Genomic DNA, 24,725 nt, shown 5'->3' on the forward strand with positions numbered 1-24,725 from the left:
GAGTTTCTACCTTGCTGGGCCAAAAAGCAGCAGGCAGACAGACATTGTTGTTTTTTCTCTCTTACTCTGTTTCAGGCCCTCCTGAACGATCCGCTCTACATTGGCCTGAAGCACAAGAGAGTTCGTGGGAAACAGTACGACAGCCTGATAGATGAGTTTATGCAAGCAGTTGCAAACAAGTGAGTGGAATTTCGAGTGCGCGTGTTTCCTCCCATTAGCTGCTTGGCTTTAAGAGAGGTTAAAACTAGCCACGCAAACAGTCTGTTTCAAGGCAGGGCTTGGGCAAAGGGGGCCATTAAATATGTGCCCCTACGGGTGGTCTGAGAATGACCCTTTGTGCTCGAGTCAAGGTTATTTATGTCCACAGAAATCTGATGGGAGAGAGACTCATTTATCTGGAACAATTTCCTGCTGTCATCGTAGGCCCCTCAAGAAAGGACAGATGGGACTCACAGACATGTTAAAAGAGGCCCGGTTATCACCAGGGTGGTTAAATGTATTTTTTATTTCTATATATATATATATATATATATATATATATATATATATATATATATTTAAAAAAAGAAACCCAGGATTCTTTGAGGTTCAAAGAATGGTGGTATACAGTGGTACCTCAGGTTAAGAACTTAATTCATTCCGGAGGTCTGTTCTTAACCTGAAACTGTTCTTAACCTGAGGTACCACTTTAGCTAATGGGGCCTCCCGCTGCCGCCACACAATTTCTGTTCTCATCCTGAAGCAAAGTTCTTAACCCGAGGTACTATTTCTGGGTTAGTGGAGTCTGTAACCTGAAGCGTCTGTAACCCAAAATACCACTGTACTTTTGAATGTCTAGTTCCGATGCATACCCTCCAACACCCCTCAGATCAAAATTGGGATGCTGGTTTTTTGGTCCTGAGCTATTGCGGGAGGTAGTGCACGAGACCAAAAATATGAGCATCTTTTGGTCCAGCGCTCTGGCATGAGCCAGCTGGACCGAAAAACAAATTGGGACAGTATGCAGATGGGGCTTGAGCAGTAGGGGAAATTATATAACCCCCGTGCTTATTTTAGCAGATCAGAATATTGCACTTTGCATAGCTGTGCAAATTCAGATAAAGCGGGACATTGGAAGCTGCCTTCTACCACATCAGGCGACAGGTCCACTTAACTCAACATTGTCTATACAGGCTGGCAGCAGTTCACCAGGACTTCAGACAGCTCCAGTTCAAGATCCCATTGGGGAATCACCCTTGAGATCTTTAGTGTACAAAGCATGTTTTCTACCACTGAGCTGTGGCCCTTCCCTGTAAACGTATCAGCAGAAATTCGATAAATAAACCTAAGCATACATTGGTGGGAGAGATCAAAAAGAGAGTGGCGGTGATTGGGTCTCCCAGGCTCTCTGTCCTTTCTCCATACTGGTTCCACCAGTGGTTTAGCAGGCCCTTTGAACATGGGTCTTTAAAGTGGAGCACAATCGTAAGCATTTAGATTACCGTGAGAACCAGGGAGCTGCTTCCATTGGGAATCTCTCCTACCAGCTCAGAGAAACAGGGAGTTTAATGGAACACAGGAGAGGAAACTTAAGTGAAGATTCACTGCTCTAATGTGAACATTGCAATTCATTAGTAACATCCAGCAGCTGTTCTGATCTTCCAAGATTCCTGGAGGGGGCTGTAATTAGCCACTTGATGATGGTGCCTCAGGCATGTAGCTATTTTTCAAACGTGAGCAATTAATAGATTTTGGAATAGCAATGCAAAACAGAGTTGTTAGGTTGGTCTGCAAGCAGATCAGCTGGTCGGTGGTGCTTGCAAATCCACTATGGGACAGCTGTGGCTTTACCTGCCCCACACCTGACATCGTAAGGCAGGTGGGTGTGGCTTCACATGGCCAATGCATCCTCAGTTTGGGAGGCTTGGCCCTCCTGAATAGGCCCATGAGCTAGCGGTTTCCCGTAAATGACTTGGGACCCAAATATCTTAAGAGTTACCTTCCTCCATAATGAATTGCAGGGGGTTGGACTAGATGACCCTTGGGTCTCTTCCAGTTCTAAGATTCTATGAATCTGCCTGACCTTTGTGATCATCCATTGAGATCCTCTTCCACGTTCCCTTAACCATCTGCAGTACAGCTTGTGAGCACAGGAGACATAGCCCTTTTTTTGATGGTGCTAAAATAGTTCCAATGCCCTGTGAAAAGAATGGGAAGATAATTAAGCAAGGGTTAAAATGATTTTTAGTTAAATCACCTGCTTTTTAATAATTAGTTAAGTATACATACATTTGCATATTGCAAAATTATCTCATGCTTCAATTTAATAAACAAAAACTACCACTCTGTTTAAAAGAAGGAACATCTTCAACATTTTCTTCTCCTTCAGTGCTAACCTAGATCCAAACTGTGTTTAAAAAAATTAAAAGTGTTTCCTTATCTTACAGCATCACCGGTTTTATTTTTCTCCCGCCGCAATTAAATTGGTTTCCAATTAAGAAATTAAAGTTTTGTTTGATGCACCTGCCAATTAAACAGCTAGCTTATCATCTCTGCGAGGTTGTCATTCTCACCATTCCAGCAGAAAGGGCAAAAGGCAGAAATTCCAGGGCAGATTGGGGGGGGGGGGGTGGCCAAGCTGGCAGTCCTGGGGAGTAATCCAATTCAGTTCATGTTTGCAGGTGAACCTATCTAATTTTGCACTTTCAGAAATGATGTGTGTGAACAGCCATCCTTCGAAATTCACACTTCTCTGAATTTTGCAATGCACTTCTTGAGTTAAGTCACTTGTAGCAAAACGCACACAGAGAGAGTGTGTGTGTGTGAATAAAAAAGCATATATTGATGAAAAAAGCATTCAAAGAATTATATTACAGTGCTGCCCCGCAAGACGAATGCCTCGCAAGATAGAAAACTCGCTAGACGAAAGAGTTTTCTGTTTTGGAGGTGCTTCGCAAAACGAATCTTCTATGGGCTTGCTTCGCAAGACAAAAATGTCTTGCGAGTTCCTGCGGGGTTTTTTTCCTTCCCCCCCTTTTTCTAAGCCGCTAAGCCGCTTATCAGCTGATCCGATAAGCTGATAAGCCGCTAAAAGCCGCTAATAGCGCTAATAGCGCTAATCCTCTAATCCGTCAATGGGCTTGCTTCGCAAGACGAAAAAACCGCTAGACGAAGAGAATCACAGAACGGATTCTTTTCGTCTTGCGAGGCACCACTGTACTGAACATTGCACACAAAATATGTCAGGAGAAATTCACACTAAGATGCCAACGAGTTTTCATGAGGGGGTTCAAGGGGGCGATCGCAACTCGATGTAGAAATGTGGAGAAGTAAACATAAGGGTGGGAAAATGAGAAACTAGAGAGGAAATGAAATTGACAGATTCAACAATCCCCAGGTGCCTCTAGAGAAATTGAACCTGACACCAAAATTCGCTGGTGAAATGCTTAAAACAAATATGACCTCATGCTGATTTCTCTTGACCTCATTTGAGGCCTATTCACACTGACCTGGAAATAAGTCCCACTGAACAGAATGGGACTTACTTCTGAGTAGGCATGCAAAGGATTGCACCGGCTAAGCTGAAAAACCCTGTGCAGACTTGCAGACTCCACCGAACTCGGTGGTGTTTGTTTCCAAGTGAAGAACGTGTAGGATGGAACTTCCTATATCCTCCTCCCCTTTGCCTCTTCCCTCTCTGCAATACTGTGCCGCAGCCGTGTCAGTCGTCGGTCTCCAGGTATCTGGGAAATGCTGGATTCTGGTCCAGCCTCAAAGCTCCTGCTTTGTGTTGGCATGATGGGTGTCTGAGCGAGCGGCTCGGATGTGCTCCCACACTCTCAGGAGCGCTGTCGCTGAAGTCTCATTAAACTGTCAACAGCCTTCTCCTTTTTCCTTTCGCGCCACACACCCATTTTGCCAGGCTGACTGCGAAAAGGAGAAGCTCACTCCCTTTCATCAGCCCTCCTCCCCTGTTTTGACAGCAGGCCACAAATCCCGAGAAGGCAGACACTTGGGACGACCGGCGCAACTTTGCTGGAGGAGAAGGAGGAGAGAACAGCAGGAAACATTGTTGAGAGATGCTTCATTCAGCCAGTATCCCTGACCCAAAGCTCCTGGGGATGGGGGACCCATGACGTTTCCCATCCCCAGAAGTTGTTGGCGTTCCCCATCATCTCTTACCATTGGCCATACTGGTAGGGAGCTGTTATTATTTTTGCTCTTCGCCCCAGGGCAAGTTTCAGCATTATAACGCAATATTAAAAACCATTTAAAGCAACTTGCAGGCACCAAGGTTGGTCCGAAAAATATCCACCTTGAGTGCCAAAAGACAGAGCAAAGAGGTATATCTTCACCATTGGCCAGAAGGCCCCAGGTGCAACTCTATGGAGAGAGAATTTCACAAATTTAAGGGCTGCTGCAGAGAAAGCGCCCTCTTCTGGTCCACCACCAACACTCCTAAGCTTCTAAGTGAGAAGGAACTACCAAGAAGGCCCCTTTTGCTGATCGTAGAACCCTAGGTGGGTCTGTAGAGACAGAAGTGGTCTTTCAAGTATTTGGGACCTGAGTCGTTGAGTTGGAATCCAGCAGCATCTCAATGGCAGTAGGAGGCTTCAGTTGCCTTTAGCTGACAAATTCGTGTTGCACAATTAAAGTAGATTTTGAGCTCCTGCACAACAAACCCGCTTCCTCCCCGAGTCCTTTCTGCAGCCAGGAAAATGACAGGCGAAATTCATCATCCAGAAGTGTGGGATAACGTGTATTTGACACCCAACATTGTCTAACCTCCCCACAAAAAAATCAGGACAGATGCTTGTTAAATAGCCAGCAGGCAAATCACAATGGATTCTGAATGCACAGGTCATCTGAAAGTACTCACGAGAAGCGGGTTGGTGCAGTACGCCTGGGAATTTTCTGCCAAGTATTCATTTGTTTGCAGAGCCCTGCTGAGAGGCTGTGCCCTTTGCTCCAGCTGAGTGCCGGTTCCTGATACGTGGTGACGTGGTAAATCTCAAGGGCGGGCAGAGTACCTGTTCTTGCTAACAGGATTGTGAGGCCAAAGGCAACCAGCTTTATTAAACGCGAACCCTGGAATTTGGGGCCTTCTCCAAACTGATGCCAAAGTTTTGTACTCGTTTTGCATTTTGTACCACAAGCCCTGTGTTCAGTTCCCCCACCCCAAAATGAGCAATTTACATCAAACTAGGATTTACTATCAGTTTGGAGGGGATTCCAAATTTCAGGGTTTGAATCTAATAAATCTTATGCAACCTCCAAATCCCCCCCCCCACACACACACAAGAGATTTCTTAATATTTTTATGTTGCATTGATTTTCTTATACCTGTTTATTCTGCCAGTTGCGCTACCTCTCATATGAGTAGCCTTGAGTGACCTGGAATAGAAAGAAGGGATATGAAAACGGGTTTTAAGAAATACCGAAAATTGTTACACTTTTTCAGTCTTGGGTGCCCACTGTCAGATCCAACCACTTTAAGTGGGGACTCTCTAGTCGACCTGTTTACTGAGTATTCATCTTGATTTGCATGTTGCAAGGCTTGCATAGAGGTTATAATATTTTCTATCCACATACCTATTTCCTGCAATAAGCTACTTCGTTGTTTTTCTTACCTCCAAACATCTCCCAGTGCAAACATCTCCAGGGAGACGTCTGCTCTCTAACCAAAATTCAGCCCCTTAATCCTGCCTTCCTCTGCAACCCGTGAGGGTTCCAAGAGGTAATTGGGACCAATTATTCCAAGACTCTGCTTCTGCGCTTATGCCTCCATCCATGCCACCCTTTCCCAGCTGTGAGAAAACATTGAGTCATGTGAACTTTCCCTTGCAGTTTGCAGTCCAGCAGTAACTGGACTTCATGTGATGTTAGCGCACGTTTTCATAGACCGATTTCTTCAGCCCGATGAGTCTGAGGTGACCTTTCGTTTTCCTAATCATGCAGTTTTCGCCTTTTCTGATTTTTGCATCATCCGCTAACCAGGAATGCATACTATTTCCCCACTGCAAGCACTCCATGCTTGCCGTGTTACTCATTCTCTCTGCTAAACCCATCAGGGCAAACCCTGGGCTGGCCATCTTCTTTTACTAGCTCAAGGGAAGAGAGCCTAAACTTGGGGGAAGCTTCTTTCCCTTTCTCCAAGTGAGTATTTCGGCAGGAATTTTGACACTGAACACTCTCTCTCGTAAACGTCAGGGTCCGCGTTGTGAAGAGTTTGCGAGGGCAGAGCCTGTAAGTGGGTCATCCGTGTGAAACTTGCAAGAAGCTGCCAGAAGGCCAATATTTTTTTTTTTATGCGTTCATGGTTTCGATTCTGCACTGGAAGCACAATGTTGTTTTCTTCCGGATGAGCCAGCAGTTTCAGAGTTTGACCCACAGGACTCAGGCCAGGGCACTGTTCACGGGTGCCCTGGGTCTTTTGAAGTGGGTATGGGGTGGGTCTCCTCAGGTCCTACTTGTGGGTTTTCCTTTGGCATCTTTATTGAAGAAGAAGAAGAAGAAGAAGAGTTTGGATTTGATATCCCACCTTTCACTCCCTTTAAGGAGTCTCAAAGCGGCTAACATTCTCCTTTCCCTTTCTCCCCCACAATAAACACTCTGTGAGGTGAGTGGGGCTGAGAGACTTCAGAGAAGTGTGACTGGCCCAAGGTCACCCAGCAGCTGCATGTGGAGGAGCAGGGAATCAAACCCGGTTCCCCAGATTACGAGACTACCGCTCTTAACCACTACACCACACTGGCTCTCAGTGCAACACATTGGCTTCTGTGTTGCATTAGATGGACCTTTGAGCCGATCCGGAAGAGCTCTTCTGCATTCCTGTGGCTCTCCTCCTCCTCTCCACCTCTTCCTTAAAAAGAAAACAAGACACTGGAGCCCTTTTTGCAGTCCACTTTGGGATAAGGATACGGCCTCTTGCAGGTCACATGCTTCCAGCTGAGAACCAATCATTTCAGCAAGGTTCTGTGGGACACTGGATCACAAATCGCATACCCCCCTATCAGGGCCGGATTTAGGTTTGATGAGGCCCTAAGCTACTGAAGGTAATGGGGCCATTTATATATCCAGCTGTCCTTTGTCAACCGCAAATTGTTGCTGTTTTTTGTGTTGAATATATGCTACATATATATAGACAGGAGTGCCTGGCGTGCTCTGGTCCAGGGGGTCACGAAGAGTCGGACACGACTAAATGACTAAACAACAACAACATATGCTACATGGTAATTTATGGACCTAATAGGTATTTAAAGCCATTTGCAACCAGTCTATGCAGAATGTAGGCACCCTATATATAAAGGTAAAGGGACCCCTGACCGTTAGGTCCAGTCGTGGACAACTCTGGGGTTGCGGTGCTCATCTCGCTTTATTGGCCGAGGGAGCCGGCGTACAGCTTCCAGGTCACGTGGCCAGCATGACCAAGCCGCTTCTGGCGAGTGCACGGAAACGCCGTTTACCTTCCCGCCAGAGCGGTACCTATTTATCTACTTGCACTTTGATGTGCTTTCGAACTGCTAGGTGGGCAGGAATAGAAATGAGCAAACCAGTGATATTTTAGGGAGCAGGCTGGCAGGCGGGGCCCATGACTTACATCATAGGCTGACTCCAGAGCACGGCACCAAAAAAACAGAAGGAAAACTTACCTTGACCCCGTACGTCACCACTCTCCTCTTCCGCCTTGAGCCACGGAACTTCCGGAAGTACGTCTGCATTGTTTCGAGGAGGAGGAAACTGGTCGCGATGCTGCAGAGGTCGGGGCAACCTTTCCTGGGCCACTCTGGACAGCCAGTGTCTCCCAATGTTGTGCAGGCTGGGGCAACCTTCCCCAGGGCACTCCATTCCACGTAGCCTCTCCTGAGGCTGCGGAGCAGGAGGTGGAAGACAGAAAAGAGAAATAGGAGAGGGGAAGGGGGGGCCAAGGAATGAGTTGCGGCAGTGAGCGGGAGGGCAAGAAAGAGTTTGGTGGCAAGGAGGGGGCGAGCGATGGGATGGGGGGTGCCCCAGATTTTCCTCTCAAAATGTTGGGGGGCTGTATGAGATAGTAGCATCTAAGTGGAGATACGTTTCTATTTTTTTAAAAAAAAGAATGAAAGGAGCTTTTATGGCGTGCTTTACAAGTGGCCCCTGAAAAACGGGTACCTGCCGGTAGAATGAATAGGATGAGGGGCCTTTGTAAGAATTGAGTGCTTCCCCCCCCCTTCAAAGGAGTGGGTTACTTGTCTGGATCAATAAAGAGAGGCCATCATTGGACCTTCCTGCTGACAGGCACTTTTTAGCACCGTAGCAGGGGAAATTGTCCACAAATATCGAGGACAAAAAAAGGCCTCGTCTGAGAGAGGCTGACAAAGGCTGGAGTCTTTTTAAAAGCTGCAATGAATGGGGCTCTCAGTGGCCTGGCTAGAAGCGAAACATGATTTGTCTGGTTTCAGTTTCTGATTTCAAGCCCTCGGTGTGTCCCACTTGTTCACGCCGGATTTCTCAGGGAGAGCTGTGCCAACGTTTCCCTGCAATGCTTGAGGTCCCAAAGGCAGCAGTATTGTGATTATGATTATTCATACGCTGCAGGGTTTAGTTCTCTCTCTTTTCTTTTTTGTCACTTGGGCTGCCTCCCGACTGTCACCGTTCTTCGCGAGGGATTCAAGCGCACACCAAAAGTGTAGGTTTGCACAGTTAAAGCAGGTTAAAGGGCCCTGATAGTAAAGTAAAGGGACCCCTGACCATTAGGTCCAGTCGTGACCGACTCTGGGGTTCCGGCGCTCATCTCGCTTTATTGGCCGAGGGAGCCGGCGTACAGCTTCCAGGTCATGTGGCCAGCATGACTAAGCCGCTTCTGGCGAACCAGAGCAGTGCATGGAAACGCTGTTTACCTTCCCGCTGGAGTGGTACCTATTTATCTACTTGCACTTTGACGTACTTTCGAACTGCTAGGTTGGCAGGAGCAGGGACCGCGCAACGGGAGCTCACCCCATCTCAGGGATTCAAACCACCGACCTTCTGATCGGCAAGCCCTAGGCTCTGTGGTTTAACCCACAGCGCCACCCACGTCCCTCAAAAGGCCCTGATAACACCAGTGCAAAGCACAAAACCACTTTAAAGGAGAAACTTGGCTTTCTAGAGTTTGGAAACTGACAGGGAAGTGCTTTGGAAAGTGTAAAATGAACAAATCACTAACAGGATGACATATAAGCACCCCGCAAGCAAGCATTAAGCATTAATTGTGATTTATTTGCATTGAGGTCCTATAACCCCAGTGCAAATCAATCACAACTAATGCTTAATAAAGACCAGGCACATTCCTAAGTTCCATGTAAGCTTTGTGCAAGAAAATTCATCATGAATGCTCAATAAATATGTCATTTAGAGGAGCATGTAGTCATTGAACATACTAATGACCTGCTGGCCATATGTCTATCTCTTGTTTATTCATTTACATTTGAGAAGACATTATTGATTCCTGCCCTCCTTGTAGCCCACAAGCACACAAATGCCAAAATCAGAAATTTGCCTCTTGAGTCATCTGTTTTGTGCTTCCAAAATATAGATGGCAAAGGAATTGGTTTTGAATGGGGTTTTTTACACCGAATTTGATGGTTCCAAGCCAACGGAGACTGCCTTGAGTTGGACCATCTTAAACTGAGCACCTGTTCGACATTCAACACTAGCCCTACTCAGAGTAGACCTGTTGAAGTTAAAGGCCATGACTCACGTAGGTTTATTTCAGTGGTTCTACTCTGAGTAGGACTTCACTGAATGCAACCTATTGCCAGCATCTTTTAATGGTTTTTTAAATAATGTCGACCAGCCATGTGCAAAATTAGAATATTCTATAACACTGCACGAAGATGGATCTTCCATTTCTTCCTGGAAAGATTTGCGCTGACACCAGACTCCAGCTCAGTTAATCTTGGTCTTTCTTTTGAAACCTGCAGGTATGGGATGAATTGCCTCATTCAGTTTGAAGACTTTGCCAACGCCAATGCGTTCCGCCTGCTCAACAAATACCGCGACAGATATTGCACGTTCAATGATGACATTCAAGGTAAGAGATGCAGAGCGTTCGCTGATGAGACATGGGACTTGGTACCACGCTGCGTGGGGTTTCGCATGCAGCTGCTCTCCGCTGTTGAGGAAATTGGTCAAAGGATGAGCACAGAAGCTGCGTGGCATCTTAGACGTGGATGTGCTGAACTAGCTCATCCCAGACTTGAGGAAAAAGACCGCAGGGGCATTCAGAAGTGTTGCTGGCAGCAGAAGACACCCATTAGTACAACTATCTGGCAGTAAGAAGACTCATTTCTTCTTGGCTGCTACTGTGATGTCAGTAACAGATGGTAAGGTTCTGGGCGACATGGAACTACCATCAACTGGGTTTCTCTGGGGCTTGTTCAGCTTTTTGCAACGCCTCGTTGATCTTTTCCTTTTTAAGTACTGAACAGATAAGTGTTTTTGAGCCTCTTTCCTGCTGTTGGGGGCTGGGGGCTTTAAATATGCTTGTATTAGGCTACTGAGGAATGCAAATTCACGGTCACATTGCAGCCTTTTAGGGTCAGTTGGATTCTGGATTACACTTACACACACACATACACACACACATCTTATTCCTTTCACTGATGCACTTTTCTTCCACAAACCCCACCCTTTGCTCCCCTGTGAAACTGGAAAGATAATTGGAAAATACCGTTAGTTTCTTGCATCAGTAGACCCCACTGGTAGGATAAAGGGCCCCTACAGGTGTCCTTCTCATTTTGCATCCACAATTATTTGTGTTCATTCTGGTATCAAGTTGTTGTTGTTGTTGTTGTTTAGTCATTTAGTCGTGTCCGCCTCTTCGTGACCCCATGGACCAGAGCACGCCAGGCACTCCTGTCTTCCACTGCCTCCCGCAGTTTGGTCAAACTCATGCTGGTAGCTTCGAGAACACTGTCCAACCATCTCGTCCTCTGTCGTTCCCTTCTCCTTGTGCCCTCCATCTTTCCCAACATCAGGGTCTTTTTCAGGGAATTTGGATTACTGTGATGTTAAAAGGTCTGCCTTGGATTCGTATCGAGATCATTCTATCATTTTTGAGATTGCATCCCAGTACAGCTTTCGCCACTCTTTTGTTGACTATGAGGGTCACTCCATTTCTTTTACGGGATTCTTGCCCACAGTAGTAGATATTTTGTTGTCATCTGAACTGAATTCGCCCATTCCCGTCCATTTTAGTTCACTGATGCCCAGGATGTCAATATTTATTCTTGCCATCTCATTTTTGATATTTGATATTTATTCTTGCCATCTCAAAAATGAGATGGCAAAAAAATGAGATAGTATCAAGGTAGTCACATGCAATTCCGCTTTCAACACTGCACCCTCAAAGGTTTTGGGGGTGGGCATGCTGCAAAGCTATGGTTTTCCCAGTAGTGATGTATGGAAGTGAGAGCTGGACCATAAAGAAGGCTGATCGCCAAAGAATTTATGCTTTTGAATTATGGTGCTGGAGGAGACTCTTGAGAGTCCCATGGATTGCAAGAAGATCAAACCTATCCATTCTGAAGGAATGGAAAATCAGCATGTTCATGTTGTTGTTGTTGTTTAGTCATTTAGTCATATCCGACTCTTCGTGACCCCATGGACTAGAGCACACCAGACACTCCTGTCTTCCACTGCCTCCCGCAGTTTGGTCAAACTCATGCTGGTAGCTTCGAGAACACTGTCTAACCATCTTGTCCTCTGTAGTCCCCTTCTCCTTGTGCCCTCCATCTTTCCCAACATCAGGGTCTTTTCCAGGGAGTCTTCTCTTCTCATGAGGTGGCCAAAGTATGGTAGCCTCAACTTCAGGATCTGTCCTTCCAGTGAGCACTCAGGGCTGATTTCCTTAAGAATGGAGAGGTTTGATCTTCTTGCAGTCCATGGGACTCTCAAGAGTCTCCTCCAGCACCATAATTCAAAAGCATCCATTCTTCGGTGATCAGCCTTCTTTATGGTCCACCTCTCACTTCCATACATCACTACCCTGAAAACCATAGCTTTTACTATACGGACCTTTGTCAGCAAGGTGATGTCTCTGCTTTTTAAGATATTGTCTACACCTGCCAAAAACAAAAAACAAAAACACCAGTCTGGAAGGACCAAATATTAGCCTAGTCTCAGAGCAGTATGGCCAGAATCCAGGCTGGGAAGATGGGGGAATGTCTTGTCCCACACTAGCTAGAGGGGGATTATGGTGACATTTAAAGCAGAATAAGCATAACTTGTGAACAATGGTGCATTAGCTGAAATGGGGGGTGACTCCCAAGAGACAATTAAAGCTTTGATTGCAGCCTTCCTCTCCCTTTCCAAAGGAGACTTACAGCTGGAATCCTAAATACACATTCTTTCAAATAAGCCCCATTGAAATTAAAGCCACTTACTTGCAAGCAAACATGGTGAGGGACTGGGCCCTTAGCCAGTCTAGCTTCCCTTTGTTAATTAAGGAATTCTGTTTGAAGTAGAAACTTGCAAGTTTGCCGAAAGCAAAGAGACCAGTTTACAAAAGAATCCCTTCAGCAACCTGTGGCAAGAATTATTTTTTTAAGAGTGACCCTTTGGGATTAAACAAACATTGATTAGCCAACGGTTTGTGCAAAGCAGCTGCGAACACCTTTTTTTTTTTTAAACTCCCCTTCAAGTTCAGCAAACTGTAATCCCAAAGATAAATTATTATTCTGTGCCCAGGGTGCATTAATTTTGTTGTCTTTTGAGTAATTGGAGAGCGAGTGAACAAACATGTGGAGGCGATGGAGGATTAGATTAAATGTCTAATTAATTAGACATTTTGAGGAGGGAAAAAAACCCTATTACTGGTTCTTGTCGTTGCACCAAAGCCTTGCAACCTTTTCATCCTATCTGGAATTGGATAGGATTATGAGTAACGACACACCCTGTCTCGCAGGGATATAGGCTTCTTAAAACCACATCACAGAACAGGCTGAGTCATACAGCAACATCGATTCCTCAACCCACTCACCCCACTTCTTCTATCTTTATGAGAGCATTTTTTAAAAAATAAACACCCTGAGTTTATTTGGCAGTGTCCACTTAGTTAGTTAGCTGTACAAGCCAACTATTAAGCCGTAGCTCCACCTAGTGGAAAGAGGAGTGCAGAGCAGTTTTGAGATGATGAGCATTCATATACAGTCATACCTCTTCTTGCGAACGCTTCATGTTGCGTTTCTTCGGGTTAAGAATGCGGCACACTCAGAAGTGTTTACTTCCGGGTTTCGCCACATGCACAGAAGTGTACTGTGCAGTTCGCACATGCGCAGAAGCGTTCTATCACACTTCACACATGCGCAGAAGTGCCGCTCTGGTTGTGGACTTTTCAGGGTGCGAACGGCACCCCGGAACGGATGGTGTCCGCAACCAGAGGTACCACTGTATAAGATAGATAGATAGATGATAGATAGATAGATAGATAGATAGATAGATAGATAGATAGAAGATGATGATGATAGATGATAGATGATAGATAGATAAATAGATAGATAGATAGATAGATAGATAGATAGATATAGATTGCTGTTGTTTAGTCGTTTAGTCGTGTGCGACTCTTTGTGACCCCATGGACCAGAGAACGCCAAGCATTCCTGTCTTCCACTGCCTCCTGCAGTTTGGTCAAAAGATAGATAGCTAAATAGATACCCTTTAATCTTTAGTGCAAGAATGGATTATTGCATAAAGGCCTTTTAAAGTGATTATAGGAAGCAACAAAGACATCAACGGAGGTCTTGCAAGCAGCCTTCTAAGAAACAGTGGTTTGATTACATCTGTAGGAAGGTTTCGTTTGAACCAGGGAGGAAAACAACTGTGTTTCAGGCAGTGAGCTGATAGGTCAGCACCCAGAACACAAAAACTGCCCACTGGGTGACCTTGAACTCGTCACTGTCTTTCCCCCTAACCTACCTCACAGGGCAGAGGTCAGCAAGGTTTATCTTGCCTGGGCCAGATCAGTCCCTTGGAGATCCCTCCGTGGGCTGGATCCCGCTCCTGCGATTTTCGGTGTCTGCGCTAAATACTAAATAACTATAAAATGAGTCCTAAAAACACACACTGCAAGGGTAAAAAGGTGGTGGGTGGGGGGAACCAATAAAGGACTAAGCCTAGAATCCTACCTGTGCAACTTCTTCAAAAGGAAAGAAAGAATAGCTCACCTGAAGTGTGCGGAAGGAGGCGGATTGACAGCTGAGCCAACATTCATCTCACTGGATTTCATGAATGCCATAGCAAATTGTAAAGCTGTGTTCACACTGCGGGCAAGGAACCTGCTGTGATTACTCTTCAAATAACTGTCTGTATTTACCCTTTGATGTGGAGTTTCCTAACACTTAAAAGCAGAGCAGCAGCACCTGCTGGGTTTTAAATGTTGTCTAGATTGCATGCTTGCCCAAGATAATGTTGAAATCTCTCCCCTCCTGAACTATTCATTATAGTTTCCTCTGTGCCTAATTGAGACAGGCATGGAAGGGTGAAGGAAATTAAAGGGAAACCTGTGTTAATTTTTAATCCTAGCTGGATAAATGTTTCCTAAGACTGTGATCTGAAAGACTGCTAATGTGCTCAGTGTTCTGCTCATGGGCTTTCTGGAGATACAACGCAAGACGACAAGCAATTGGGCTTCTTGCGTTCCTTTGTTTTTCATCCATATTCAGTGCTGCCCATCTTTCATTTCAGAACGAACCTGAGCAATCCACAAGCCGCCTTGTGTCTCTCAAACGTGGGTCCCCAGCTGTTGCTGGACTACAACTCCCATCTTCCCAGCTAGCAGGACCAGTGGTGAGGGATGATGGGAGTTGTCGTCCGACAACAGCACAAAATACTACCAAAATACAAAATCAGGCATTCTAACAATCAGCACATTTAAGACAGGCAGCAAAATACACTTCAAAGCAAACACCTTGCAGAACTTGCACCATGTTTCAAAAGCTGCTAGGGACAGAAACATATTTGTTAACCATTTCAAATCGGCAGGGAGTTCCATAATTTTGATGCCACCACGGAAAAGCCCTGTTTTTTTCAACTGTCCACCAGATCTCATGAGTAAACGGGACAGAAAACAGTTGCCTCTGCTGCTGATTTTGAAGCCCTGGGAAAGTTTGTCTGTCTTGTTATCTCTGTGTTCCCAGGGACATTTCCAGCAACAGCATGTGACTCTATGGGGTTTGGGGTTGTTGTTTTCTTTTCCCAGGAACTGCTTCTGTTGCAGTAGCTGGCATCCTTGCAGCCTTGAGGATCACAAAGAACAAGCTTTCTGACCACAAATTTGTCTTCCAAGGAGCTGGAGAGGTAGGATCCCTGTTACTCTTGAGGAAAGGCCAAACAAGTCACCGTTTCCCTTTTGCTCATTCCTTTTTCTCTTTTTAAATAGCTGAACAGAAATTTGAAAGCAGTGAAGTCATCGTAAGCCTCAGGAGGCAGGGGTAGTTTTGCGCTTTGCAGCTCTCCTCACATGGTAGCTTTGCAGAAAGAGATTACACAGCTGTGAGGGAGACGGCCCAGAACGACCCTTGTGTTTATGGCTTGGGATGTGAGCCTACATTTGTGCCAAGTCCCTAAAGATCCTGCAGCGTTTCGTAGAGAATGAGACATGACCCACGGCTACCCATATTTCACAGGCTTCTGCTTTGTGTCTAGCGAATGAAGTAAACAGTGCTTCAGATTATTTTAATTAACAAAAAAAAACACACCAAAACCAGCCAGAAACCAGAATCACCTCCCTTCCCAGGTGATTTTTCTTTCTGGTCCCCCCCCCCCCAATTGCGGGAATGAATTAGAATTACAGAATTGCACAGTTGGAAGAGACCACAACGGTCCTCTAATTCAACCCCTTGGTAAATGCAGCTTCTACAGTGCAAAAATGGATAACCACCCCATCATCTCCTTAGGAGTCTCCAGCAAAAGAGAGCCCACTACCTCCCAAGTCTGCCTGTGGTCACTATCAAACAACTCTAACTGATAGGCAATTTCTCCTAATAGAGGAAATGATTGCTGGTAGTGGTTGATTAGATTTATATATCACCTTTCATCAAAAGATCTCAGAGCGGTTCAGAAGATAAAAGCACAAATAAATAGTTAAAACAGAAACAATACCCCCCCCCAAAAAACCCACAATTAAAAGACTGTAGAATATTAATCAGCCAAAGGCCTGGTTGAAGAGGAACGTTTTTGCCTGGCATCTAAAAATTCTTAATGAAGGTGCCAGGCAGGCCTCCCTGGGGAGAGCATTCCACAAAAGGGGAGCCACTGCGGAAAAGGCCCCGTTCTTGTGTTGCCACCCTCGGGACCTCTTGTGGAGGAAGCACACAAAGAAAGGCTTCAGAAGATCACAGAGTCTGGGTCTGTTTATATGGGGACAAGTCATCCTTGAAAATTGCGGTTCTGAGGCTTTAGAGGTCAACACCAGCACTTTGAATTGGGCATGTCATCGGTTGTCTTTTCTGTCTGTGTTTTCAGGCAGCGATGGGCATAGCTCACCTGATTGTGATGGCCCTGGAGAAGGAAGGAATTTCAAGGGGAGAAGCTATCAAAAAAATCTGGATGGTGGACTCCAAGGGACTCATTGTAAAGGTATTGTAATGGGTATGAGTTACTCGTGCGTAAACTGGTGCCTTGCTCGGTTAATTTGCCTTGTTAAACCTTTCTGACTGCACAGCCCCTTCTCATCATGGCTGCCTCAGTCACTGGCAGAATCCGTCAGTGGGTGTTTCTTGAACCTCTTCCAGCATAAAAGTTGTTTGACACCCAGTCTCATCCTCCTCTCACTGCGCGGGAGTCTTCTGCGCAGGGAAGGCGTGGGTAGCGGAGGACCTAGGCTCTCCTCACTGATGTCCAGTGAAGAGTCCTGGAGCCCTCTCTCCAATTCCCCCGTCTGCCTCCCTTTATCCCCGATGTTGCGCTGATCGGCTTCCCCCTCTCCTGAGCTGTTTCTCCCCCTGCTGCTGGGTCCTTCGCCAGCATCATCTGGGAGCCTCCCCTTCGCCTCTCGCTCCGATGTCAGTTCCCTGACAGGTATTAACAACAGGTCTATGCTCCCCATCCTGGGGCAAGTCTGGGGGAAGGCGGGGGGGTGGAGAGCAGCTTTGCAAATGTTTGGGATGGTTCAGTGCAGAAATGAAAGAAGCCTATTGTGAAGAGCACCTATTGGCTAGCACCCATGGCCACAAACACATGTATGCCAATATAACTTGACAGTCCAGCATGCTGCTGTATAATACTTGTCTGTTATGCAGTTTGCAATGGTGAGTTCACAGGACTCATGGAATCCTGTCCATTTTCATCCTCTGTTCCTTTTGAAAACCGAGCCCAGTTCCCCAAGGCCTCTATACATAGGAATATATTAGTTTCTTGGATTTCTCAAATCCTCTTCCCTCCCCCCATTGCTCCAACCCCAAGCATTTGGGATAGATAGCTAAAAAAAATTTTAACACATGCATACTGACAAAACCAAATAGAATGAAATATCCATTAAATAGAAAAGTGGTGTGTCAAATTTTAAGTGATGCCATCGTCTCCCTTCTTTAATCGTCAAAAGTCAACGCAGCAAATGGCATTCCCTCCAACATTTCTCCGATGAAAATGGGGACATCCCATTCCATAATGATAATTTTGCTATTTATACCCTACACATCTTACTGGGTTGCCCCAGCCACTCTGGGCAGCTTCCAACATATATTAAAACATAATAAAACACTAAACATTTCAAAAACCCTTCTCTATACAGGATTGCCTTCAGACAACTTGGGGGGTCGGATAAATCCATACCCTCCAACATTTCTCCCATGAAAACAGGGACATCCTAAGGAAAAGTGGGACATTCCAGGATCAAATCAGAAACTGGGACAGTGTCTGTAAATAGGGACACTTGGAGGGTCTGAAATTACCGTCTTGCACCAACTTCAGATAGCACTCAGACTTGGACTTTGGGGGGGGTCTCCAGAGGAAAGGAGCTTCTCCAGCATTTGTGGGGCACCCACCAAGAACAAGTCATAAGTTCTCGGTGCCCAGGTGGCATAATCTTAGCAGATATCTGGTGTTAGGGCAAAGGCGACTGCTTCAAGTCTATCACCTTTTGCTTTGTTTGACTCCCAGGGCAGAAGTCACTTGAACCATGAGAAGGAGATGTTTGCTCATGACCATCCCAACGTGAAGACCCTGGAGGAAGTGGTGAAGGCAGTAAAACCAACAGCCATCATTGGTAACTGTTATGCTCCCAATTGCTTTGGAACGCTTGCTTTTGTTTTTATATTTCTGCTTTTAAGCGGTGCTTTTTAGACTGCAGCCTTAAGAGATAAACTATTTGATGATGCTTTTGTTTTTCCTTTACCTGTTGCAGGTGTGGCTGCTATTGCTGGTGCTTTCTCTGATCAGATTCTGAAGGACATGGGGTCTTTCAACAAGAGGCCAATTGTGTTCGCCCTGAGCAATCCTACAAGCAAAGCAGAATGCACTGCGGAACAGTGTTACCGCTTGACCGAGGTATAAGATTCCCCTTCCTCCTGCTTTCATTTCATTTTTGATTAATGAATTAAATTTAATAATTGTGTACCACTTGACTGCAAGGAAACCTCTAAGTGGCTTGCAAAAATTTATAACGGAACATTAAGGTTACTGCTTTTAAAAACAAGCAGACAGTTAAAGACAGCTGCTTTAAAAATATTACTACCTTGCCACCCCATTCTCTGCTGAGCCGCTGAATGAAATTACAGAATTCTAGGCGCTTCCCCAAGGTTGTGCTTCCATTGGGAAAACACAGCGGAAGCTACTAGCTAGTGTCATTAAGATATAGGGTGTATTAGAACATGTATACACTTGGAGGGGATGCAGGTGGCGCTGTGGGTTAAACCACAGAGCCTAGGACTTGCCGATCAGAAGGTCAGCAGTTCGAATCCCCGCGACAGGGTGAGCTCCGGTTGCTTGGTCCCTGCTCCTGCCAACCTAGCAGTTCGAAAGCATGTCAAAGTGCAAGTAGATAAATAGGGACCGCTCTGGCGGGAAGGTAAACGGCGTTTCCATGTGCTGCTCTGGTTCGCCAGAAGCAGCTTAGTCATGCTGGCCACATGACCCAGAAGCTGTACGCTGGCTCCCTTGGCCAGTAAAGCGAGATGAACGCCGCAACCCCAGAGTCAGCCACGACTGGACCTAATGGTCAGGGGTCCCTTTACCTTTATACACTTGGAGGTCTGCAGCGGAGGGGGTGCAGAACATTACAGCCCAAAAGGGTGTCAAGTTGCCCCTCTCATTGCTTCAGCAAAAGCAGCAGTCAGTCATGGCTCTTGGTCTCTCGGTGCAGTTTCCTCCAGTCGGCAGTCAAGATGTTCTTACCTCCAGCCCCCGCCTAGAGTTCTGGCCTGCCCAGCAGCTCATGGAATCGGAATCATAGAATTGTAGAGTTGGAAGGGACCACGAGGGTCACGTAGTGAAGTGAAGGACATGAGGCAGGAGTTGATAATGCAGGTGAGCTGTGCAGGAGCAAGCTGCCAGCCAGCTCTGTGGAGGCTCCTTTTATTGACACAATATGCAAACCCAGGCAGATCCATTTTGGGCTGTGACCTTTACACATCTTCCAGTCCCGAGATCATGGGGTGGTACAAAGTTATTTCCACCGCGCTATTTTCCCCTTGCACAATGTATGACGAAGGAGACAAAGGTCATAAACAGGACATGGCAGACTATTGAGACCGCCAAAGGTTAGACAGAGGGCAAGATGTCCAGACAGCTCTGGCCTTATCTGTGGGGGGGGGGAGTGTGGTCCGCACCCCAAGGTCATGCATGCAGACAGCTGAGGCTGCCCGCGGGCAGGAGTGTGCTCCATTCCTACAACGTAGTCCAACCCCCTGCAATACAGAGTGGGTTCGAGGGGGGGTGGCACACGCTCTACCACCGATGGAAAGGGCACCTGCCCCCCTTCTTCTGCCAGTGATTGAAGAAGTAAAGGCCGCTGCTACGAAGGCTGCAAGCTTCCTTTCGGTTTCCACTTCTGCCCAAGCTGCCTGGCGTTCTCGCAAGTCTCTCAAGGTGCCCAAATCTTTCTCGCTTTCTTTACAGGGCCGAGGCATATTTGCGAGCGGGAGCCCGTTCTCCAAAGTGACCCTGCCAAATGGACAGACCTTCTTCCCAGGCCAAGGGAACAACGCCTATGTTTTCCCGGGAGTTGCTCTGGGAGTGATCGCCTGTGGAGTCCGGCATATCTCCGACGATATCTTTCTCACCACAGCAGAGGTTTGGGAATTTCCTTTCATTCTGCCACCATTACGGTGGCAAATTTCTCAGGACTGCACCCACTACTCCTTTCTGCCTCGTCCTTTCAGAACTCCTTCCCAGGGCACATACACCTTCTGTTTTCAGGCCTACCGCCCCCCAATTCCCCTTTCTTACAAGGCGCAGGAGCAGACCCAGGTTTATCTGTGAGGGAAGCTGTTTAGTTTATTTTTCTGTTTTAAAATTTATACACTGCCTTTGGGAGAAGACAAGGCTAAGGAGGGAACTCTACACAAATCAGGAGTGGAGTCCCTAAGATGGTTGGATGTGCCTTCTACGCCTCCTTCCGGCAATGTATTGCTCTGCTTCCCTTTGGACCACATCAGTGAGGCTGAGAGGGGGGGTCTTGTCATCTGGACAGCCCAGAACCTCCATCCACACTGCCCAGGCTTGTGCCCCGGAGAGGCCACTTACCGTATTTTCCACTCCATAGGACGCACTTTTCCCTCTTAAAAGGGGGAAAGTCTGTGTGTCCTATGGAGCGAATGCAAGGGGGAGTCAGGCAGGAAAAGCCCCCAAGAGCCGCACACAAGCTTTGTGCGGCTCTTGCGGGCTTTTCCCCAGGAGGGAGAAGGGACCGCCGCTCCCCAACCTGTTCTGGGGGCTGGGGTCGGGAGAAGCTCGGGCTTCCCCCACCCCCAGCCCCGCAGCTAAAAAGGAGAAGCCTGAAGCCCCCGGAGCACAGCGCAAACTGCCGCTGCGCTCTGGGGGCTTCAGGCAGCTATCCGCAAGCCTTCAGAGCGCAGCGGGAGTTCTCGCTGCGCTCAGAAGGCTTGCGGATAGCCGCATGAAGCCTGGAGAGTGGGAGGGGTCGGTGCACACCGATCCCTCTTGCTCTCCAGGCTTCGCTTCGCTGGAGAGGCGCTGCACAGTTTTCCCTCTCTGCGCAGCGCCCCTTCAGTGAAGCAGGAGGAGAAATGGAAGGGGCTCCGTTTCTCCTGCCGCTTCGCTGAAAGGGCGCTGAGCAGAGAGGGGGAGAATTTTTTTTCCCGTTCTCCCCCTCCTTTGGTCCAGTGCGTCCTATAGAGCGAAAAATACGGTAAGTGCTGCTAACACAGCAGTCTGGCTTCACCCCCGGAGGCACACTCCATTGTCCCTTGAGACAGATAAATGCCGACAAGATTGCAAACAAACAAACAAACAAACCTCGAAGTGATTTTGCAAAACATTCAAGAGATAAAATCAGCAAGGAGCTGAAAACCAGATTGAAATGTACAGCAACATTCTACATGTCTGCATAGGCTTGCCTAAACAAAAATGTCTTTATCAGGCACCTGCTTGCTATCAGTATGCAGGGAGTTTCCTATTATCTTACCTAGGCAGCTGGGGAAGGCTGCCTAGGTAGGATAGTAGCCTCAGGCAGCTACCAGTGAAGAGCTGACATTCAGAAGGCCTTCGCGTTTATCTTGCTGAAAATCCGCACGACTCTCTCTCTCCTTTCCTCCCCTTGCTAGTCGATCGCAGAAGAGGTCACTGAAGAGAATCTTGCAGAAGGAAGGTTGTATCCGCCTCTGAGCTCCATTCGAGATGTCTCCTTAAAAATCGCTGTCAAAGTAAGTTTCGTGGCCTTTTCCGTTTTGGCGAGGTTGAAATGGTACATCGGAGGCCTTCCTCTTGAAAACAAAGTGGTCCCTCTGCCTTTTTGCAAGTACCTTGCAAAATGGTACTTAAATACTAGGGTGCAGGCTTACCTGACAAGCATAAACAGCACAGTTTAAGCACCACCAACTCGCTACACACACGTAAGAGGGAATCAGCTTAGGGCTCGACGAGATCCTCTCGCTTCCCTGCTGAGCATTTGTGGGCGTAGTCCCTTGGGAACAGCAATCTAGTTGCATAAATGTGGATATGGGTTAAAATCAATCAAACTTGTTATCACAGTCAGTGACCAGCACACAAAAATACATAGAATAACACCAAAAGAGAAAACCATAGAAATAAAATTGCTAACAACTGTATTGTACTATAAAACACCAGGCACAAAGAACACAACTACAAGTTTACTAAAACCAGCCCCTGTTGAGTTTTACGTGCTGCAGAAGACCGTTTAGCCACCCTGAGAGAGTGGGGTGCCTTCTGATCTGAAAGGAGTTAGAGAAGCATAGAATGCCATCCGATTGTCCTGGGAATTTTCATTAAAAGGGTTCAATAAAAATCTTAGATATAGCACAATAAAAAGAGCAACATGTAAGAGCATGGATTGATTCTACCTCTGCATATATTACTACAGTGGTACCTCAGGTTACATACGCTTTAGGTTGCAAACACTTCAGGTTACAGACACCGCTAACCCAGAAATAGTACCTCAGGTTAAGAACTTTGCTTCAGGATAAGAACAGTAATCGTGCTCTAGCGGCGCGGCATCAGCGGGAGGCCCCATTAGCTAAAGTGGTGCTTCAGGTTAAGAACAGTTTCAGGTTAAGAACGGACCTCTGGAACGAATTAAGTACTTAACCCGAGGTACCACTGTATTTACTACAGTGGTGCCTCGCAAGACGAAAAGAATCCGTTCTGTGATTCTCTTCGTCTAGCGGTTTTTTCGTCTTGCGAAGCAAGCCCATTGACGGATTAGCGCTATTAGCGCTATTAGCGGCCTTTAGCGGCTTATCTGCTGATCGGATCAGCTGATAAGCGGCTTAGCAGCTTAGAAAAAGGGGGGGAGGGGAAAAAACCAGCAGGAACTCGCAAGACATTGTTGTCTTGCGAAGCAAGCCCATAGGAAATTCGTTTTGCGAAGCACCTCCAAAACGGAAAACTCTTTCGTCTAGCGAGTTTTCCGTCTTGCGAGGCATTCGTCTTGCGGGGCACCACTGTACTTAAGACACGAACAAGTAAACAATAAAATTTACACACATACACACACACACATATGAATGAGTGGTATAAAATATGAAAAAATACATGAATGATATAAAATATATAAAATTCTGCATCGTGCAAAGCTTGATTTGGTGGCCTTTGTAAGTTACGCACATGAAGCTCAACCTGTTCATAGCTGAGCAGTTGACAACACTTTATATTCCTTCTGCAAGTCCTAACACAGGAGCAAGATCCTTCTAGACGTCACTTAATCCCTGCTTCAGTCATTGGGAACCCCTACTCAGCTGCTGAGTGAGCTTGATAATTGAGTAGGAATTTGAGGCTCAGTCACCTGGGTCCAAACCCAACTTCCGATGCCAACCTTCCCAATCCTGCCCCCCCCCCCCCGACATTGTGCACCAAAGTATCTTGAAAGCACCAGATTGGAGGAAGCCACTCTATTCCTTCTCGTCTTTCTCTTGCTTTTAGGTTGTCGACTATGCCTACAAAAACAACTTGGCCTCCTGGTACCCGGAACCGGAAGACAAAGAAGCCTTTGTCAAATCCCTCATCTACAGCCCTAACTATGATTCCTTCGTTATAGATAATTACCGGTGGCCGCAAGAAGCCATGAAGACTCAAAACATTTGATGTTCCTCTCTATCTCTTTTGGTCTTAAAGAAGCTCTGATCCTTAAGATGCTCCCATTTCTAGCACCTCGGATATCAGTAGGTTTTCAAGCTTATAGATTCCTCAGCTTATAGATGGAGGGGGGTGAGCAAGCGCCCATCTTTCCTTGGTGCCATTTTCCCTTTCTTCCTTTCTTTTCGAAGAAAAACGCACACATACCTGAGCCAGAAATGACGCAACAGGGGCCATTTGCGTTCCCAAACAAATGCACTGACACGTCGAGGTCGGCGCAAGATGGCTCCATCCTGTTGTCTTCCCTCTCTTAGTTTAAGTGCATGCCACAACTTTGGGGAAACATTCTGCAGTGGGGAGTGCAGATGCCCCAAATCCCCCCAAATGCCCCACAGCTCTGGCATAACCCCACTGCCCTTCCCAGTGTTAGTGCTTGGAACAGAACTCCAGTAAACCCCACAATAGCAGCGGCTGAGAGGCCGTACAACTAGGGATGTGGCCAAATCGTGTCAATTTCACTTTCTTTCGCATCTCCCCCCCCCCCCATTCCTAAGCTCAGTTCCCCACAATTCCACATCAGTTTGTGACTTTTTTTTTTAAAAAAAGGCCACACAGAAATCCATCATATTTTCCCTGATATACACATCCTTGTACGCAATTTTGCCTTATATATGCATTTCTGCAAGCATTTGCCCCTAACAGAATGCATTTTGTACCTTATTTTAATTGACGCATTTTTTATGCACACTTTCTCCTGATATTGGTATTCTTATACACGTTGGTTGGTTGGTTGGTTGGTTGGTTGGTTGGAGCAGTGCACCACAAAACTCAAGAGAAGTTCAGATTTAGAAGGATAGCTGTCTTTGATTCAGGAATAATAATAATAAAATAAAATTTTATTTATATCCCGCCCTCCCCAGCCAAAGCCGGGCTCAGAGCGGCTAACAACAGTAAAGTAATACAACATTCTAAAATCAATTCATTATAAAATCAGTCCAAATCAAATTAATAGCAACCATTGG

The 24,725-nt window shown here is 46.4% G+C and overlaps 1 protein-coding gene across 1 annotated transcript in view; it reads left to right on the forward strand.

The window, feature by feature from the left end:
- Nucleotides 1–24,293, forward strand: part of ME3 (malic enzyme 3) — a 94,858-nt gene extending 70,565 nt beyond the window's left edge. Inside the window, exons 7-15 of the mRNA XM_081197380.1 lie at nt 76–179; nt 9,918–10,027; nt 15,194–15,291; nt 16,459–16,572; nt 18,094–18,199; nt 18,338–18,480; nt 20,050–20,223; nt 21,717–21,815; nt 23,551–24,293. Coding sequence (XP_081053506.1) covers nt 76–179; nt 9,918–10,027; nt 15,194–15,291; nt 16,459–16,572; nt 18,094–18,199; nt 18,338–18,480; nt 20,050–20,223; nt 21,717–21,815; nt 23,551–23,712 — 1,110 coding nt within the window. The 3' untranslated portion in view covers nt 23,713–24,293. The remainder of the gene's footprint in view (nt 1–75; nt 180–9,917; nt 10,028–15,193; nt 15,292–16,458; nt 16,573–18,093; nt 18,200–18,337; nt 18,481–20,049; nt 20,224–21,716; nt 21,816–23,550) is intronic.
- The last annotated feature ends 432 nt before the right edge of the window (nt 24,294–24,725 follow it).

The sequence above is a fragment of the Podarcis bocagei genome, assembly GCF_964188305.1.
Source record: "Podarcis bocagei genome assembly, chromosome: 6".
Classification (NCBI taxonomy): Eukaryota; Metazoa; Chordata; class Lepidosauria; order Squamata; family Lacertidae; genus Podarcis; species Podarcis bocagei.